The sequence below is a fragment of the Cherax quadricarinatus genome, chromosome 23 (genome assembly GCF_038502225.1).
Source record: "Cherax quadricarinatus isolate ZL_2023a chromosome 23, ASM3850222v1, whole genome shotgun sequence".
Classification (NCBI taxonomy): Eukaryota; Metazoa; Arthropoda; class Malacostraca; order Decapoda; family Parastacidae; genus Cherax; species Cherax quadricarinatus.
Genome location: NC_091314.1, coordinates 15353155 through 15375287, shown reverse-complemented (window position 1 = coordinate 15375287; position 22133 = coordinate 15353155). Strand labels below are relative to the sequence as shown.

Here is a 22133-nt window from a genome sequence, read left to right as displayed (position 1 = left end):
TATGAATCTTCGAGAGACACTAACAAAACAAGACACCAGGGTGACACAACTCGAGAACAAAATCCTCAGTCTTGAACAAAAGCTATCAACACCAGGAATGACTAACTGTGACAAGACCATCCAAACAGTCATAGATAGCCATACCCAACAAATAATATCTCTTAATACAAATGTTGAAGAAGCAGTAAAAGAATGGAAGAACAACTTAGATAACCAGTTCAGCGACTACTTTGCTCTCCAAGAAGATAAAACTGAGCAAGATAAACTATTGGACGCAGTAATAGTTAACAGTCCACTTTTTCCCAGTGATATGAACCAAATGAACAGTAAAGAAATTACTCTCCAGATCATAAAGGACCAAACAAAAGTTACAGTACCAGAGTCAGAAATAAAGGAAGCCAGGTTACTAGGATCCCATGGTAGAAAAAGTGTTATGCTTAGATTCCACTCACATGACAGGAAAAAAGACTTAATAATTGCATCTATTAAAGTAAAGAATGAGGTATACATAAACGAGTGTCTTACCAAAAAACGTCAGAACCTCCTGTATAGAGTCAGAAAACTTAAGCGGGAAAATAATGTCACAATACACCAATGCTTCACATGGGATGGGAAAATTCTAGTTAGGAAATCAAATGTAGGTCAACTGTACACAATCACGAACGAGAATGATCTATCACGATTTCTCAGGGATACTAATCTTACAGAGAATAACTAAACAATGTCCAACCTAAAAGCCTACGTAGTGTAGTGTATGTTTTGCTCCATTATTGCTCAAATTTCATAGTACAATCTCTTAGTAATTAAATAATCAACTACCTCATTATGTGATTTTACTAGTAAGCATAAATCACCTTATGTAATTTTCTTATTTACTATTGTTTACTTAAATATTAGCTGAATTGATACTTTCTCTGTCCATATTACTACCTCATATTTTTTTAAATACTATTAATTGATATTACTTACTAAAATTAATAATTAATTACCATTTTTACTATCAGTACAATTTACTCTTAACATTTTTGACATCATTTAATTGCCATTACTTGTCTAATTACCATAACCTGTTTTAATGCCACATTTACTACTCTTAAATACCTTGTACTGCCAAATAACCTCTAATATAACTACCAGTGCAATATTGAATCCAAATACAGTGGACCCCCGCATAGCGAACGCCTTGCATAGCGAACATTCCGCATAGCGAACGCTTTGATCGCTAAAATTTTGCCCCGCATAGTAGACAAAAACCCGCTCAGCGAACTTTGTCCGAGACGCGTCCAATGTGCGGCCTCAGCCAGCCTCACATGTGCCGCCTGTCCCATTGTTTACCAGCTAGCCTCCGCGGTAACATTCAAGCATACACTCGGAATATTTCGTATTATTACAGTGTTTTCGGTTCTGTTTGTTGAAAATAAGTGACCATGGGCCCCAAGAAAGCTTCTAGTGCCAACCCTGTGGTAAAAAGGGTGAGAATTAGTATGGAAATTAAGAAAGATTTTGAAGGGTTTGGGGCTAACCCTGAGAAGCCTATGCCAGTTGTGGAATCCATTGTGCCTACTTCAAAAATTAAGGAAATGTGTGCACAGTGGGTTGAACTGCAAACCTTTATGGATGAAAATCACCCTGACACAGCTGTTGCAAGGCGTGCTGGTGACTATTTCAATGACAATGTTATGGCCCATTTTAGACAAATCGTAAAGGAACGGGAGGTACAGAGCTCTATGGACAGAAAGAAGTCCAGTGACTCTGAAGCTGGTCCTAGTGGCATTAAAAGAAGAAGGGAAGTAACCCCGGAAAAGGACTTGCCTCCTCAAGTGTTAATGGAAGGGGATTCCCCTTCTAAACACTAACACTCTCTCTCCCCTCCTCCCATCCCATCAATCATCACCAGATCTTCAATAAAAGTAAGTGTCATGTAATTGTGCATGCCTTTTTCAGTTTGTGTGTACTAAAATTAACATTTTTTTTGTGGTAAAAAAATTTTTTTTTCATACTTTTGGGTGTCTTGCACGGATTAATTTTATTTCCATTATTTCTTATGGGGAAAATTAATTCGCATAGCGAACATTTCGCATAACGACCAGCCCTCTTGCACGGATTAAGTTCGCTATGCGGGGGTCCACTGTAACTGTTCTTAAAATTTAATACTTGAAATAAACATTACTTTTTCACTTTTTTTTTTTTTTTGCTAATTAATCTTTATTTTGTAATCATTATTACTTACTAAAATTTTATTAAACACCATATTTACTACCAGTCAATTTTACTTTTGTAAATTAATCATTGTTTTATACTTTTCATAACATTTTTTTATTTTTTTTAGTATTTTATTATCACACTGGCCGATTCCCACCAAGGCAGGGTGGCCCGAAAAAGAAAAACTTTCACCATCATTCACTCCATCACTGTTTTGCCAGAAGGGTGCTTTACACTACAGTTTTTAAACTGCAACATTAACACCCCTTTTTCAGAGTGCAGGCACTGTACTTCCCATCTCAAGGACTCAAGTCCAGCCTGCCGGTTTCCCTGAACCCCTTCATAAATGTTACTTTGCTCACACTCCAACAGCACGTCAAGTATTAAAAACCATTTGTCTCCATTCACTCCTTTCAAACACGCTTACGTATGCCTGCTGGAAGTCCAAGCCCCTCGCACATAAAACCTCCTTTACCCCCTCCCTCCAACCTTTCCTAGGCCGACCGCTACCCCGCCTTCCTTCCACTACAGACTGATACACTCTTGAAGTCACTCTGTTTTGCTCCATTCTCTCTACTCAGCCCTCTGGACAACAGTTTTGGTAATACCGCACCTCCTCCTAACTTCCAAGCTAAGAATTCTCTGCATTATATTCACACCACACATTGCCCTCAGACATGACATCTCCACTGCCTCCAGCCTTCTCCTCGCTGCAACATTCATCACCCATGCTTCACACCCATATAAGAGCGTTGGTAAAACTATACTCTCATACATTCCCCTCTTTGCCTCCAAGGACAAAGTTCTTTGTCTCCACAGACTCCTAAGTGCACCACTCACCCTTTTCCCCTCATCAGTTCTATGATTCACCTCATCTTTCATACACCCATCCACTGACACGTCCACTCCCAAATATCCGAATACATTCACCTCCTCCATACTCTCTCCCTCCAATCTGATATCCAATCTTTCATCACCTAATCTTTTTGTTATCCTCATAACCTTACTCTTTCCTGTATTCACTTTTAATTTTCTTCTTTTGCATACCCTACCAAATTCATCCACCAATCTCTGCAACTTCTCTTCAGAATCTCCCAAGAGCACAGTGTCATCAGCAAAGAGAAACTGTGACAACTCCCACTTTATGTGTGATTCTTTATCTTTTAACTCCACGCCTCTTGCCAAGACCCTCACATTTACTTCTCTTACAAGCCCATCTATAAATATATTAAACAACCACAGTGACATCACACATCCTTGTCTAAGGCCTACTTTTACTGGGAAATAATTTCCCTCTTTCCTACATACTCTAACTTGAGCCTCACTATCCTCGTAAAAACTCTTCACTGCTTTCAGTAACCTACCTCCTATACCATACACCTGCAACATCTGCCACATTGCTCCCCTATCCACCCTGTCATACGCCTTTTCCAAATCCATAAATGCCACAAAAACCTCTTTAGCCTTATCTAAATACTGTTCACTTATATGTTTCACTGTAAACACCTGGTCCACACACCCCCTACCTTTCCTAAAGCCTCCTTGTTCATCTGCTATCCTATTCTCTGTCTTACTCTTATTTCTTTCAATAATAACTCTACCATACACTTTACCAGGTATACTCAACAGACTTATCCCTCTATAATTTTTGCACTCTCTTTTGCCCCCTTTGCCTTTATACAAAGGAACTATGCATGCTCTCTGCCAATCCCTAGGTACCTTACCCTCATCCATACATTTATTAAATAATTGCACCAACCACTCCAAAATTATTTCCTCACCTGCTTTTAACATTTCTATCTTTATCTCATCAATCCCGGCTGCCTTACCTCCTTTCATTTTACCTACTGCCTCACGAACTTCCCCCACACTCACAGCTGGCTCTTCCTCACTCCTACAAGATGTTATTCCTCTTTGCCCTATACACGAAATCACAGCTTCCCTATCTTCATCAACATTTAACAATTCCTCAAAATATTCCCTCCATCTTCCCAATCCCTTTAACTTTCCATTTAATAACTCTCCTCTCCTATTTTTAACTGACAAATCCATTTGTTCTCTAGGCTTCCTTAACTTGTTAATCTCACTCCAAAACTTTTTCTTATTTTCAACAAAATTTGTTGATAACATCTCATCCACTCTCTCATTTGCTCTCTTTTTACACTGCTTCACCACTCTCTTAACCTCTCTCTTTTTCTCCATATACTCTTCCCTCCTTGCATCACTTCTACTTTGTAAAAACTTCTCATATGCAAACTTTTTCTCCCTTACTACTCTCTTTACATCATCATTCCACCAATCGCTCCTCTTTCCTCCCGCACCCACTTTCCTGTAACCACAAACTTCTGCTGAACACTCTAACATTACATTTTTAAACCTACCCCATACCTCTTCGACCCCATTGCCTATGCTCTCATTAGCCCATCTATCCTCCAATAGCTGTTTATATCTTACCCTAACTGCCTCCTCTTTTAGTTTATAAACTTTCACCTCTCTCTTCCCTGATGCTTCTATTCTCCTTGTATCCCATCTACTTTTTACTCTCAGTGTAGCTACAACTAGAAAGTGATCTGATATATCTGTGGCCCCTCTATAAACATGTACATCCTGAAGTCTACTCAACAGTCTTTTATCTACCAATACATAATCCAACAATCTACTGTCATTTCGCCCTACAACATATCTTGTATACTTATTTATCCTCTTTTTCTTAAAATATGTATTACCTATAACTAAACCCCTTTCTATACAAAGTTCAATCAAAGGGCTCCCATTATCATTTACACCTGGCACCCCAAACTTACCTACCACACCCTCTCTAAAAGTTTCTCCTACTTTAGCATTCAGGTCCCCTACCACAATTACTCTCTCACTTGGTTCAAAGGCTCCTATACATTCACTTAACATCTCCCATAATCTCTTTCTCCTCTACATTCCTCTCTTCTCCAGGTGCATACACGCTTATTATGACCCACTTTTCGCATCCAACCTTTACTTTAATCCACATAATTCTTGAATTTACACATTCATATTCTCTTTTCTCCTTCCATAACTGATCTGGAGTTTACCTGGAGAGAGTTTCGGGGGTCAACGCCCCCACGGCCCGGTCTGTGACCAGGCCTCCTGGTGGATCAGCGCCTGATCAACCAGGCTGTTGCTGCTGGCTGCACGCAAACCAACGTACGAGCCACAGCCCGGCTGATCAGGAACTGACTTTAGGTGCTTGTCCAGTGCCAGCTTGAAGACTGCCAGGGGTCTGTTGGTAATCCCCCTTATGTGTGCTGGGAGGCAGTTGAACAGTCTCGGGCCCCTGACACTTATTGTATGGTCTCTTAACGTGCTAGTGACACCCCTGCTTTTCATTGGGGGGATGGTGCATCGTCTGCCAAGTCTTTTGCTTTCATAGTGAGTGATTTTCATGTGCAAGTTCGGTACTAGTCCCTCTAGGATTTTCCAGGTGTATATAATCATGTATCTCTCCCTCCTGCGTTCCAGGGAATACAGGTTTAGAAACCTCAAGCGCTCCCAGTAATTGAGGTGTTTTATCTCCGTTATGCGCGCCGTGAAAGTTTGTACCTGTGTACCTGTCTACCATCTTACTATCATATTATAACCTAGTCATTGCCATTGTTATTTTTTACTTATCATTGTTTTGGTACTTTAATTTGTGAATTTTATTTTGTCAATTTAAATCTAGTTATACTCTTGATCTTGTTAACAACCTATATCAGACCTTAGTGCAATTGCAAGTACCATTTTAATTTGTATTTTTATATTATAAGTTTATACCTAGTTGTACTTTCGCTCATTCTAGTTCAATACATAGACAACACTAAATTCATTATATCAGACAGTGCAATTACAAGAGTGAGTCTGGTGCCACTTGATTTTTTTTTTTTATACAGTATTAGTTTATACTTAGTTGTACTTTAGCTCATTCTAGCACAACACATTGACAATATCAATTTCATTATGTTTATTAGTGACTATACTCTACATAACCAAAGTGCTTTAGTGGTATACTTATCCAAACCTCCCACCACTACAGAAATCAGTATTAGAACTCACCACATAATACAGGATATAAACAACCACTATTTAAACCTAAAAGATGAATGATCACGTTGACCCTGATCTAAACCTCCATAATCTAACACACAATAAAAACTTATTGGAAAGTAACTGCCTTTATTACACAGCATCACAAGCCAGCACTATCCTGAACACTGCTCAAAGTCTATCAGTTCTTAACTACAACATCAGGTCCTTAAGCAAACACTATGATGACCTCCTGGCACTCCTTGAGTCACTAAAGACACCCTTCTCCTGCATTATTCTTACTGAGACCTGGCTTAAGCAGGACACAATTGATATCTACCCACTACCAGGATACACAGCAATCCACAACTGCAGACCATACCAAGTTGGGGGTGGTACTGCAATCTATTACTCTAACCAACTATCTTGTATTAGCACTAATTGCTTTAGTGATGAATATGGGGAATACATTTTTGCTAATGTTACTGTAAAAAACCTCAAGACGCCTATAACAATCGGTGCCATATATCGGATACCCCGCACAAACATCCCAAACTTCAGTGAGAATCTAAAGTCACTAATAACAAACAGACAAATGAACAAGCACCACCTTCTCTTAGCTGGAGACTTCAATATCAACCTTGGCCTACCAGATGATCTGACTGTATCGATTTCATCAACAATATGAACAACACACTCCTCATACCAGCAATAACTAAACCAACCAGGCTGACTGAGACAAGTGCAACCATAATAGACCACATATGGACCAATATACTAGCCCCCTTAAATCAGGGATAATCACAGACAGCACTAATGACCACTACCCAGCCTTCCTCTTAACAAACATTAGTAAGCCACCACTCGAATACAACAAAGTTTCATTTAGACTCTATAACGAGGCCTCAATAAGGAATTTCACAGCAGACCTAGAGACTGTTGACTGGCCTACAGAATTCTCCAATGCCAATGGTATTGACGATTGGACATACATTTTTCTTAACAAAATACTTAGACTATACAATAAACATTGTCCTATAAAAACGAAACAGATCACGAATAAACGGCTTGGTTGCCCATGGCTAACCAGCAGCATTCTGAAATCCATTGATAAGAAACACCAATATGAAAATCAATATAGACAGGGCTTAATATACAAAGATATTCTTAAACAATATTCAATGAAAAGCAGGGGTGTCACTAGCACGTTAAGAGACCACACAATAAGTGTCAGGGGCCCGAGACTGTTCAACTGCCTCCCAGCACACATAAGGGGGATTACCAACAGACCCCTGGCAGTCTTCAAGCTGGCACTGGACAAGCACCTAAAGTCAGTTCCTGATCAGCCGGGCTGTGGCTCGTACATTGGTTTGCGTGCAGCCAGCAGCAACAGCCTGATTGATCAGGCTCTGATCCACCAGGAGGCCTGGTCACAGACCGGGCCGCGGGGGCGTTGACCCCCGGAACTCTCTCCAGGTAAACTCCAGGTAAACAGTTCTCACCAAATTAATAAAGAAAGCCAAACAACTGTACTACTCCAGCAGATTCACTGACACAAGAGGAGATATAAAAAAGACCTGTAAAACAATTTCCCAGATTTTGGAGACCCACAAACTGAAAAAAAACAAGAATATTGTTCTAACTAAACCTCATGAAACACCACTGCATCCCACTGATACAGCTAACAAGATAAACGACTTCTCAAACATAGGATCTAATCTCGCCAGTAAAATCCCATGTACCAATGCCCGTGCCGGGGACTACCTAGATGGGAATTTCCCAAATTCTTTCTATCTTGTACCAACTGAGCCCACAGAAGTCACCGCGATCATAAAGTCACTTAAAAATAACTCGGGGAATCTGTCTCATGTCCCACCATTATTGTACAAGCGAGTGGCCCATGTCCTTTCGCATGCTATTACATTACTTTTTAACAAGTCACTAGAAACTAGCACTTTTCCGACAGTACTCAAGACATCAAGGGTTACACCAATACATAAAGGTGGTGACCCTACAGACGTAAACAACTATAGGCCAATATCAAACTTGTCATTGCTATCCAAAATCTTCAAGAAACTCGTGCACAGGAGATTATATTCATTTATAATGTCAAAAAACATACTCAACCCCTGCCAATTTGGATTCAGAAAAAATAAAAGCACTAATGATGCAATTATAAAAATGCTAGACCTGCTTTACACAGCATTGGAAAATAAGGAATATCCGCTAGGAATTTTTATTGACCTAAGAAAAGCATTTGACACAGTAGACCACCACATCCTACTCCACAAACTTGACCACTATGGTATAAGAGGCCATGCCCTTACAAATTTTAAATCCTACCTTTCTAATAGGTATCAGTATGTCACCATTAAAGACACAGCATCATCAATACGGCCACTTGATACTGGAGTTCCACAGGAAAGTGTCCTTGGACCCCTGCTCTCCTCATTTACATCAATTATCTTCCAAACATATCCCAACACCTGAAACCCATTCTCTTTGCTGACGACACGACTTATGTCATCTCTCACCCTAATCTTGCCACCCTCAACACCATTGTTAACGAGGAGCTGTTCAAAATATCGACTTGGATGACAGCCAATAAACTTACACTTAACACTGGCAAAACCTACTATACAGTATTATGTTTGGTAGCAGAGCAGGTGTTGCGCAACTTAACATTAAGATCAACAACACTCTAATTGCCAGACATAATGAGGGCAAGTTCCTTGGCCTATACCTCAACAACAACCTAAATTTCAGCACCCATATCCAACACATAACAAAAAAAGTATCCAAAACGGTGGGGATCCTCTCCAAGATACGATACTACGTGCCGCAAACTGCACTTCTCACACTATACCATTCACTTATATATCGATACCTCACCTATGCTATCTGTGTTTGGGGTTCAACTGCAGCAACACACCTAAAGCCAATAATAACCCAACAAAAAGCCGCAGTAAGAATAATCACTAAATCCCATCCCTGGCAACACACACCCCCACTCTTCATAGATCTAAACTTACTCCCTGTTCAGAACATCCACACTTACTACTGTGCAATCTATATCTACAGGACCTTAAATTCCAATATTAACCTTGACTTAAAATGCTTTCTTGATAGTTGTGACAGGATCCACAGGCATAACACCAGACACAAACGTCTCTATGACATTCCCCGTGTTCGACTAAACCTTTACAAAAATTCAATGTATTTCAAAGGACCTAAAATCTGGAACACCCTACCTGAAAACTCTAGAACTGCAGACACATTCATCACTTTCAAAACTACAGTTAGAAAACATCTTATCTCCCTGATCCACCCCGACAACTAACTACATGATAACCACCTGGTGGTTCACAATTACACTCACTCACCCACTGACTATAAACCCATAAATACTAATCTTAATCTTAAAATAATAAATCCTAACTAGTCATAAGTTTGCCTATAATACTCCAATATAGATACTTTGTATTGTGCCAAAACAAAAGCATTCACATTGCTAAACTCACAAATTATGATATAGTCACTTAGCCTTAATACCATAATCTGTAAGGATTTAATGTTAAGAATTAATCTAAGTCTGCTTGAAATGCCTGGCCAGGTTAGGTGTCCTAGTGGTCCCCTCTGTAATTAGTATTTATAACATGTAAACCACACAATACCCAAAACCTGTAAACCCCACATTGTAACCCTTATAGAGAATAAACTTGAATTGAATTGAATTGATATGGAATCTTCAAGAGTAGAGAGACTCTTAGTGATTTTAATGTATACCTGCATGCCAGCACAGTGTGTAAGTATATTTAAGTACAGGTAAACATAAGTATGATTATCAGAGTACATACTTGAAATTTTGGAAAGTTTCCAGACATAATAGAGAGGTGTGCTCATGGAGAATGTAAACAAACTGGGTGGGGTGCGCTGTATTAGAAAGACAGGGGGAGCCGTATAGCGAGTTTTGGTCATAATTTGAAATGTGCATACTAGCAGAACGCTGTAAAGCGGGGCACTATTGTATATGTAGACATGCATGTACTTCTAATGTATTTTAATTTGACAATTGTTTTATCTGGTTAGCAGTTCTCAACTTCAAATAGCAAAGGAAAGAAAAATATTTGCCCACCTGCCCTGATTATATTACCTAAACTGCAAAAAAAGAAAAAAGAAAAGAAAAGTAAGTCGGAGTAACTTGCCCCCATACTACATCCATACCACACTCACCTTCTTCTATCTCATCCTCATCCATAGAACCAAGGTATTGGAGAATAAACTGAGCAAACTCTCCACCTGAGGCCACCAGCTGAGTATAGGTACCTTTCTCCACCACCTGCCCCTCCTTCAATACCAACACTGAATCCACCTGTGGTAGGAAGGTTAGTGTGTGTGTAACCAACACTCGTGTCTGTTGGAGGAAATAAGTGCTGGAGATGATGAAGGTGCTGTTGCTGGTGGTACAATACTAGAAGTAATTGAAATACAGTATTAAGAATAACATTAAGATATAACATAAAATTTAAATATAGTACCTTTATATGAATGACATAAAAATATTAAATGTTTAAATTTTAAATTACTACCAACAATACAGCTTCTCTTCACTTACCGACATACTCGTTTACTGACAACTCAGACTTACGATGGGTTCTCTGACCAGTATGCATACCTAAATAATGTAAATTAGAGCTGATTTCCTCTATTCTGTTTAGTACAATATAGAGTACACTACTGTATAAACATTTAAAAATATGCCAGAAATGTTATAAATGATACAAAGGTGACATTAAAACAATATCAAAGATGGTTGACACTTAGCAACGAATTCGTTTACCAACGTGGTCTTTGGAACAGAACTCTAACGTTAAGTGAGGAGAGGCTGTATTTTTCCTAATCACTCCTACCCTTATTTTTCTTCTTTTAGTATCAGTGGTTCTATTGATATTTTGTAAATTCAGATTGAGTTATATAAATGATTACAGAATATTAAAGTAGCATCACTGACCTTGCCCTTGAGCACACCTTGAGGCCCTATGACGCAGTTGAAGATGTGCCTGCCTACGTGGGAGTCAACTGCACTTAGGGGGTCATCAAGTAGAATAATGCTGGCATCACTGTACACTGCTCTTGCAAGAGCCACTCGCTGCTTCTGGCCCCCACTAACATTAATTCCCTAAGGAGAATGTGGGAAGAAAGTTGAAAGTGAAGACAGATAAGAGTAAGGTGATGAGGGTATCAAACAAGTTAGGTAAAGAAAAACTGGATATCAGATAGGAGAGAGGGAGTATGCAAGAAGTGAATGTGTTCAGATATTTGGGAGTAGGCTTGTCAGCAGATGGGTTTATGAAGGATGAGATAAACTATAGAACTGATGGAGGAAAAAAGGTGGGTGGTACAACAAGTCATCTGTGGAGACAAAGAACATTATCCATGGAGGCAAAGATGGGAATGAATGAAAGTATACTGGTATCAATACTCTTAAGCTAAGATAAGATAAGATTTCATTCAGATTTTTAACCCCAGAGGGTTAGCCACCCAGCATAACCCAAGAAAGTAAGTGCGTCATCTAGGACTGTCTAACTTATTTCCATTGGGGTCCTCAATCTTGTCCCCCAGGATGCGACCCACACCAGTCAACTAACACCCAGGTACCTATTAGCTGCTAGGTGAACAGGACAACAGGTGTGAATCATGGGTTGTGAATGCTGCAGCAAGAAGGAGGCTGGAGACAGTGGAGATGTCATGTCTAAGGGCATTGTGTTGCGTAAATATTGTGAAGAGAATTCATAGTGTGAAAATTAGGAGGAGGTGCAGAATTACTAAAAGTATTATTCACAGAGCTGAGGAGGGGTTACTGAGGTGGTTTGGTCATTTAGAGAGGATGGAGCAGCATAGGATGACTTGGAGGGTGTATAAATCTGTAGTGGAGGGGAGGAGGGATAGAGGCCATCCTAGGAAAGGATGGAGGGAGAAGGTAAAAGAGGTTTTGTGTGCAAGGGGCTTGGACATACATTAGGCATGTGTGAGCATGTTAGATCGGAGTGGACACGAATGGTTTTTGGGACTTGATGAGATAAATGTTGGAGTGTGAGCAGGGTAATATTTTGTGAGAGGATTCAGGGAAACTGATTAGCTGGATTTGAGTCCTGGAGGTGGAAAGTACAATACCTGCACTTTAAAGGACGGATTTGAGATATTTACTGTTTAGAGTAACATCTAAACTGTAGTATCTGCACGCTTCTACAAAGATAGTGATTTTTGTGAACAATAATGAAAGTCCTTTTTTTTGGGTCACCCTGTCTAGGTGGAAGATGGCCAGTGTTAAAAAAAAATTTTACTTAACTCTTTTACTGTCTCCCATGAAGATCTACATTATGAGGATCAGGCAGGACTACAAAGAGACCTGGACAGGCTGAACACGTGGTCCAGCAATTGACTTCTCAGATTCAACCCCGTCAAATGCAAAGTCATGAAGATTGGGGAAGGACAAAGAAGACTGCAGACAGAGTATAAGCTAGGTGGCCAAAGACTGCAAACCTCACTCAAAGAGAAAGATTTTGGAGTGACCATAACACCGAGCATGTCTCCGGAAGCACACATCAACCAGATAACTCCTGCAGCATATGGACGCTTGGCAAACCTAAGAATAGCGTTCCGTTACCTTAGTAAGGTATCATTCAAGACTACACTGTGTACGTCAGGCCCATACTAGAGTATGCAGCACCAGTTTGGAACCCGCACCTGGTCAAACATATCAAGAAATTAGAAAAAGTACAAAGATTTGTGACAAGGTTAGTTCCGGAGCTCAGGGGAATGGCTATGAAGAAAGGTTAAGGGAAATCGACCTGACGACACAGGAGGACAGGAGGGTCAGGGGAGTCATGATAACGACATACAAAATACTGCATGGAATAGATAAGATGGACAGAGACAGATGCTGGCATCACTGTACACTGCTCATGCAAGAGCCACTCGCTGCTTCTGGCCCCCACTAACATTAATTCCCTAAAGAGAATATGGGAAGAAAATTGAAAGCAAACACAGATAACAGTAATGTGATGAGAGTATCAAACAAGTTAGGTAAAGAAAAACTGGATATCAGACAGTAGAGAGGGAGTATGCAAGAAGTGAATGTGTTCAGATATTTGGGAGTAGGCTTGTCAGCAGATGGGTTTATGTAGGATAAGGTAAACTACAGAAGTGATAAAGGAAAAAAGGTGGGTGGTACAACAAGTCATCTGTGGCGACAAAGAACATTATCCATGGAGGCAAAGATGGGAATGAATGAAAGTATAGTGGTATCAATACTCTTATATGGGTGTGAAGCATGGGTTGTGAAAGCTGCAGCAAGGAGGAGGCTGGAGACAGTGGAGATGTCATGTCTGAGGGCACTATGTGGCATAAATATTATAAAGAGAATTCATAGTGTGGAAATTAGGAGGTGCAGAATTACTAAAAGCATTATTCATAGAGCTGAGGAGGGGTTCTGAGGAGGTTTGGTCATTTAGAGAGGATGGAGCAGCATAGGATGACTTGGAGGGTGTATAAATCTGTAGTGGAGGGGAGGAGGTATAGAGTCATCCTAGGAAAGGATGGTGGGAGGAGGTAAAAGAGGTTTTGTGTGCAAAGGGCTTGAACATACAGAAGGCATGTGTGAGCATGTTAGATTGGAGTGGGTGGAGACGAATAGTTTTCGGGGCTTGACGAGATAGATGTTGGAGTGTGAGCAGGGTAATATTTTGTGATAGGATTCAGGGAAACTGGTTAGCTGGATTTGAGTCCTGGAGGTGATTAGATTTAGATTAGATTTTGCCACCGAAGTGGCTAGTTTATTGTCCACCCCATATCCATCCTGTGGACGGTAGCGCGAGAGCATATGGATACACAAAAGGCCTAGGAACTAGGCCCCAAAGGGTTAACAGGAATACATATGGATTTATATCTACATATCTATAGTTCACTTATCTGTTACAAGCAAATTTAGGAAATTTGCTTAGTATATCTGGTATCTTATTTTCATTAATAAGATATCTTGACATGTCACATAGGTTATTATACTGTCTGTCTCTGTATTCCTCAATAAGTGGACAATAGGTTATTATACTGTCTGTCTCTGTATTCCTCAATAAGTGGACAATTAAGCACATAGTGTTCAAGAGAGTGACCATATGCCTGATCACATAATTTACATTTAGTTTGATCATCATCTGTGTGTCTCCTAAACTGCAAGAAGTACTTGTAACCAAGCCTAAGCCTGGCCACTACAACATCAGTCAGTCTGTTCACATTGCATGTTGCTCCATAAACATACTTATCTACGTTCATGTTATCATAGTGGGTTATAGATCTACTCAGGTTTCTAACTGAATTCCTATAACAATCATTTCCATTATTTACTTCTCTCCTAATATTATTCCTAATGCTAGACACAGTTATACCAAAGTCATATTCTACATTCTCCTTCTGGGTACTCTTCTTGGCTAACATATCAACTTTATTATGAAGGAGTAATCCAATGTGTGATGGGATTCATAGCAATTGTACATTAATTCCTTTGTCCCTAATTTTTGAGTATCTATACCTGGCTTCTCCAATGAGCATGTTGTTGGAGTCATTATATGAGTCAAGAGACTTCAATGATGACATAGAATCAGTAATGATGAGAGAGTCAAGCTCAGTGTCATAGGTTAGCTTTAGCGCCATTAGGATTGCAAACAATTCAGTTTGCAGTGTAGACGCCCAGTTGTTAATTCTTATGCCTAACTTAACAAAATTTATTATCGTTCTTAACTAGGGAGGTGGCAACAAGAGCAGATGCAGCCCTGCCAGAAGACTCCTGTTTAGATCCATCAGTGTATATAATTTGTGATAACTTATTACTACCAGCTAGGTGAGAAATTTCTTCTTGAGCAGTTGCTCTAACAAGAGATTTAAGGAAGGGATTACTAGCAATGAGCTTCTTGGGAGGGACTTGCAGGTATGTGATATTAAATGAACACATCTTCCACGGAGGGATGAAATGCTCTTGTTGCCTACAGTGATATAGTTCATGCAGGTTATAAAACTTAATGCAATTGCATGTTTTCACAATCCATTTAGATCTGTGTGTATTTACCTCTAGACACTTGGTAAGATTCATTGTGACAGTGTCTGGTTCATTTCTCAACATTCTAATACCGAGTACAGTGTTAATCTCAACAATCCTATCACTGATACTAGAAATACCAAGCTCCTTCCTCATGTTAAGAACTTTTGTAGATCTGGGACAGCCAAGAATAATCCTGAGAGCTTCATTTTGCATTAACTCCAAGGGTCGGAGAGAACTTTCTCTAGCTAATATCAACATGGGAGCAGCATAATCAATTAAGGACCTAACATAGGCTATGTACATCATTCTCACGATTCTCACATTAGCACCATAGTTGGGATTGCAGCCAGCAACAGTTTTGAGAGCATTTAGCCTAGCTTTGCATTTCTTGTTTAGTTGTGGTACAGTGGATTTGTTAAAGGGTACATCTACACCAAGATATCTGTAAGTTTTAACGTAGCTAATGATTTCACCCTGCAAATAGATGGGTGGGGGATGTCGTTTGCTTGTTAATATCTTTGTTTAAGAGGAAGATATTATGAGGCCTAGTCGATTACAAATTTCTTGAACTTCATTAAGGATGGTATTCATCTTCTTATGCCCTGTTGTATGGATCATGATGTCATCAGCATAGCTTATAGCTATATGTTTAGGTGAGGCAGGTAGAGCATTTAGGAGAGCATTAATCAGAATATTAAATAGCATGGGACTAAGAACTCCTCCCTACGGTGTACCTAAAGACATTTCTTTAGAATCACTTCTGAAGCCTTGGTAAAGGACAGAGGATACTCTATTTGACAGGTATCCTATTATCCAGCAGAGTAAGCTACCACCAATATTCATTTTGGCTAGTTCATGTAGTATAACGGTTCTGTTCGCAATATCAAATGCAGATTTTAGATCAAGAAAAGTGGTAAAACTAGTAGAGGTGTGTGCAGTGAGAAAGGTGGAAATACAGTTCTGCACACTTTTACCTTTCATGAACCCATAGAGGTAGAGGGAAAGTTGGTGTCTGATTCTGTAGTACAGTCTGTTAAGTATCATTCTTTCAAAAGTTTTACAAAGACAACTAGTTAAGGAGATCGGCCTAAATGTATCAGGCTGTTGGGGCTTAGGGAAGAACGCCCTCAATGTAACTGAGATTATACAGTGCCAACAAAGGGTTATCAGGCACGTGCCTTAGAGTTCTGAGAATATCATAGGTTATACCATCCTCTCCAGGAGCAGTTGATCGACCTTTAGTTAATGCATTATCTAATTCATACTTGGTAAAGAGGCAATCACTCTCATCAATATTTTGGCTCATAAAATTAATCAGTTTCAACATTTCTTCAGAAGTACTCTCTAAATTTTTTCTAATATGAGATGGAAGATTTTCATGCCTGGATGTTTTGGACCAGTCATTTATGAGGTCATTTGCTTTTTCAAGAGGAAAGGGATGAGCAACATTGCCAGTCTTTTTCCTGGTTATTTTATTTATACCTTTCCAAGCCAAACTTAAAGGGGTGGACCTATTTAATCCACTAACAAACTGTTCCCATTCCTGTTGCCTACATTCCTGCTTTCTATTCCTTGCATTTGTTAGTGCAGCTTGGAACGTTCTGAGCAGGTCTGGGGTTCTACATTCACGGTATGCTTTACCAATCCTCCTAGCTGCATGTGTTAGATTGCATAGCTGTGTATCATTATAGTATTTACATTGGTTTTTATTATTATTTAAAGTGGAGGGTCTTTGTTTCCTATTCCTGCCCACTTGATCTGTGAGAACACTCTCAATAGTGGTAATTAAATCATCATTAAATTTTTGTGTGCCAATGGGCTCGTAATTCTTATACCATTGATCCAAGTGGTTAATAAAGTTGTCTCTGTGTTCTGGTTTGAGAATAAGTTTCCTCCTTCTGTATTTAGCTCCTTGATTGCTGGAGACGTGATCAAGATTGACAGTTGTTAGTCTTGGGAAGTGATCAGATAGAAGATCATCAACTATGACAGAGTCATGCATCGTATATGATGTATTAAATCCAAGACACAGATCTAGTATGCCACCATATATGTGAGTAGGCTCAGTAGTGCCCACAATTCGAACATTATCATGCTCATTTAGCAATTTCACTAGTTTAGTTCCATTGGTGTTTGTTATAGACCCACCAATATTCTTATGTCTGGCATTAAAATCTCCAAGAATGATAGTAGGTTCACTATTGATGCGATCTGGTAAAGCATCAGGTCGAAGCTGGTTCGCTGGGGCATAGAGATTAAAAATGTTTATGGAAAAATCGCCTGCATATACTTTGACACCATGATACTGCATGTTAACTCGACTCTGCAAGGAAAGGAGTGAATGTGGCAAGTTCTTTCTGACATACATCACACAACAGTTGGTTGACCTTAGGTCAGGTTAGGTTAGCTTAGGTTAGGTTAGGTGAGTACATAAACTCTAGCAACCTAAATTTGAAGCAAGAAGCCTGGTAGGCCTAGCCATCCGAAAACAGGTCTGTGTGGTCAGTGTGTGCAATATACCAAAAAACTGGAGCCACTGCAGTGCACTGTGGGAATGCTATCTTCAAATTCAAATTTATTTATTTCTTTGCAAGTAGTACTGAGATTATGTATTTACAATAATGGGTTGCAGTACAAAGAGAGCCACAATTATGCCTAGGCATTATGGGCTGACTTAATTTAATGGCTTACTGACTACTTAACACTAAAGAAATTTATCATAGTTGTACATTAGTTCTATTAATTATAAGTGAATTTAATTTATATAAACCAAAGGATATATTCATATATATTCTAAAATGTTTTTTATGAAACATGATTCAATTATATTCCTGTTGACAATGGACAATAGGTTCGAAAGTAAATACTGAAATTATATTATGGGAATATAACACAGTGATTTGCTAAAAGTAGTTTACAGTATGAGAATGCTACAATTTGGTGAAGGGCAATACTGTTTTTGGTAGGTATGTACACTTCTGTGTGGTAATTTGTCAATGTATGAACTCGGTCGTCTAGTCTTGAAGTTTTAAGATTTAGTTAATTGGTAGATTTATTGGTAATGTTAAATATTGAGCATTGAGTATTTAGTCTAGGGTGATTAACCCTTAAACTGTCCAAACGTAGATCTACGTTCACTCCCGTGGTGCTCCGAATATTTTGAAAAATAAAAAAATAGTTTTTTTCTTTTAAAATGAAGAGCACATTTTTCTACATGTTATAGGATTAAAAAAAATTTTTTAGGGTCAGTACTTACTGAGATATAAGACTGTGAAGTTGGCTCTGGATGCTCACCTGACAGCAACATCGACTCCTACCATTTGCAAAAGTGTTGCCGATATACATTTTTTCCTCGTTTTTATTTTAATTTATATATTTTTATGTTCTGATAACTACAATTTAAAATAGTTCTTGTAATTTCATAGCCAATCTTTGTTCTGGCACTAATATTAGGTACTGAAATAGTGCTCAAATAGTTACAATCACATTGACAGGTGAACATTTACAGAGATATAGCCATATAGCCATATAGGAATATAGCCAGCCAGCCAGCCAGCCAGCCAGCCAGCCAGCCAGCCAGCCAGCCAGCCAGCCAGCCAGTTAGCCAGCCAGCCAGCCAGTTAGCCAGCCAGTTAGCCAGCCAGCCAGTTAGCCAGCCAGCCAGTTAGCCAGTTATCCAGTCAGCCAGCCAGCCAGTTAGCCAGCCAGCCAGTTAGCCAGCCAGCCAGTTAGCCAGCCAGTTAGCCAGCCAGTTAGCCAGCCAGTTAGCCAGCCAGTTAGCCAGCCAGCCAGCCAGCCAGCCAGCCAAATACACAAGAAAGAAGGAACACTGCAACAGGCCTACTGGCCCATGCTTATCTGTCTTTCTGTCTGCCTGGAGTATAGTATGTCAAACTCCTTGAAGAATGGTGTTATATGTCAAACTCCTTGAAGAATGGTGTTATGACATCTGTTTACAGCCCAGTGACGTTTGATAAAAGGGCGCTCGGGGAACCCTGGCTTTATTTGTTTTCACTGATGCACACAAACATGTCTGTCTATCTATCTGTCTATCTTTGCCTGGAATTTTTGGGTTATCCTAGGTAATTTACACTATGTATAATAACTGTACTTTTATGTGCATGTGAGATAGAGATATAAATAGAGATATAGATAGACAAAGATATAGACAGACAGAGATATAGACAGAGAGACAGCCAGAGACAGCGAAAGCAAGCAAGTAAGCAAGCCAGCCAAAGCCAGCCAGCCAAAGCCAGCCAAAGCCAGCCAGCCAAAGCCAGCCAGCCAAAGTCAGCCAGCCAAAGCCAGCCAGCCAAAGCCAGCCAGCCAAAGCCAGTCAGCCAAAGCCAGCCAGCCAAAGCCAGCCAGCCAAAGCCAGCCAGCCAGCCAAAGCCAGCCAGCCAGCCAGCCTGCAGAATACATAAGAACATAAGAAACAAAGAACACTGCAGCAGGCCTCCCCGGCTTAGACCAATGACCCATTTAGTCAGGTCACATCCACTGAAGGAAGGAGCATGACATCAGACCTTCTAACACAAGCTAGTCAGGTTCAACTCACACCCACCCAAATTCACTCATGTATTTATCTAACCTATTTTTACTTTCCTCTTAAAATGAGTGTTAATGTGACATGGCATCAGTGAATCCCTAGTGTTTACTATGCTATTTGCTCTAGCTGGCGCTCAATTGAACTCTGACAAAGTACTAAGTGCTCCCAGATTTTTTTTAATACTGCGCACTCTGAGTGCACAGACCCATTCTTTCATGTCTAGGCGACTCAAGCCTATTGTGCCAAATTTGAAGGAATGAAAAATAAAACGTTGATCTACGTTCAGCGCGCTATACGGGCAAACGTATATCTACGTTTGGACAGTTTAAGGGTTAAGTGGCTTTTGAGAAGAATCTTAAATTGATTTTCACACCGGGTTACTTTAATATTTTCTGGTAATGAATTCCAAATTTTGGGGCCCCTTTATGTGCAGAGTTTTTACACAGTGTGATATGGACACAGGGTACATCAAAAGAGATCTGTGTCTTGTGTTATGGTTGTGTGTCCTGTTAAGTTTGGTGAGGAGAAGTTTGAGTGGAGGGTTTATGTTTGCGTGTATTGTTCTGTGTATGTAGTAGGCACATGAATAAGTATGGATGTTCTTAATGGTGAGCAGATTTAGACTTTTGAAAATTGGTGGAGTATGCTGTCGGGAGTGGGAATTTGTTATTCTGGCTGCTGGCTTTTGCTGGGTTATTAGTGGTCTTAGGTGATTTAATGTTGTTGATCCCCATGCACAAATTCCATATGTGAGATAAGGGTATATGAGTGAATGGTACAGTGCCAGGAGACCTGATTGTGGAATGTAGTACCTCATCTTTGATAGTATGCCTACAGTCTTGGAGATTTTCTTGGTGATTTGTTGTACAGTGAACCCCCGCATAACGATTACCTCCGAATGTGACAAATTATGTAAGTGTATTTATGTAAGTGCGTTTGTATGTGTATGTTTGGGGGTCTGAAATGGACTAATCTACTTCACAATATTTCTTATGGGAACAAATTCGGTCAGTACTGGCACCTGAACATACTTCTGGAGTGAAAAAATATCGTTAACCGGGGGTCCACTGTATATGTGTCTGGAACTTGAGGCTACTATCAAGGTGGATTCCTAGGAATTTTCCCTCTGCGAGTCTTGTGATGGGTGATCCGTTTAGCAATATGTTAAGTGGAACATTTGCAGCTTTGTTTCCAAACTAAATGAAATAGGTTTTGTCAGTACAGTGGACCCCCGGTTTACGATCAGCTCCCAATGCGACCAATTATGTAAGTGTATTTATGTAAGTGCGTTTGTATGTGTATGTTTGGGGGTCTGAAATGGACTAATCTAATTCACAATATTCCTTATGGGAACAAATTCGGTCAGTACTGGCACCTGAACATACTTCTGGAATGAAATAATATCGTAAACCGGGGGTCCACTGTATTCAGGGTAAGTTTATTAGTCATTATCCAGGCAGATATTTTCTGCAATTCGGCATTGACAGTGTTGGCGAGTATGACTGGGTTTGGGTGGGAGAAGACATATGTAGTGTCATCTGCAAATAATATGGGTTTGAATAGCTGTGATGCATTCGGTAGGTCATTGATAGAGATGAGAAAGAGGAGTGGTCTAAGGACACTTCCCTGTGGGACTCCTACTGTGATTGGTTGAGCAGAAGAGTTTGCACCATTTGTGTACACATATTGGCTTCTGTTACTAAGGTATGACTTTAGGTAGTTGAGGGAGTGGCATCTTATACCATAGTGTGTTAATTCAGTATACAGCAGTTCATAGTTGACTGTATCAAAAGCTTTATGTAAATCAATGAAAATTCCCAGCAGGACTTCATTCTTTTTGAGACCAGTGTATATTAGTTCTAGCATGTGTATGATAGCATCATTTGTGCTTTTATTATTCCTGAATCCAAACTGACAGGGGCTTACTATGTTGTGTGAGACGAGGTAGGAATAGATCCATCTATGAATTAATTTTTCAAAGATTTTAGAGAACAGTGGAAAGTTAGATATTGGTCTATAGTTGCTCAAGTCAGCTTGGTCCTCCTTTGTGGATCAGAGTGACCCTCATTATTTTGAAGATTGTTGGGAAGGTGGAGGATTCAATGGATTTGTTAAAGAGCATTGCAATAATTGGTGACAGTACTTCAGAAGCTTTTTTGTACATAAAAGTTGGCAAGTTATTTGTCTCCTGCCTTGTTTTCAAGGGTGTTGATGATGAGTGAGACTTCTGTTGGGTTGGCTGGAGCTAGG

General features: G+C 39.7%; 1 protein-coding gene across 7 annotated transcripts in view; it reads right to left on the bottom strand.

Moving 5' to 3' along the window:
- Positions 1-22133, bottom strand: part of LOC128685730 (ATP-binding cassette sub-family C member 3-like) — a 406756-nt gene that overhangs the window by 232844 nt on the left and 151779 nt on the right. For 6 of the 7 annotated variants that reach the window (XR_011392357.1, XM_070087955.1, XM_070087954.1 and 3 more), the window contains exons 17-18: positions 11252-11419; positions 10474-10654 (exon numbers count right to left, since the gene is read on the bottom strand). Coding sequence is in view for 6 of the 7 variants with exons in the window: in XM_070087955.1 (XP_069944056.1) it covers positions 10474-10654; positions 11252-11419 (349 nt within the window). In the remaining variant the exon portion in view is untranslated. The remainder of the gene's footprint in view (positions 1-10473; positions 10655-11251; positions 11420-22133) is intronic. The other variant, XM_070087953.1, reaches the window with a different exon arrangement.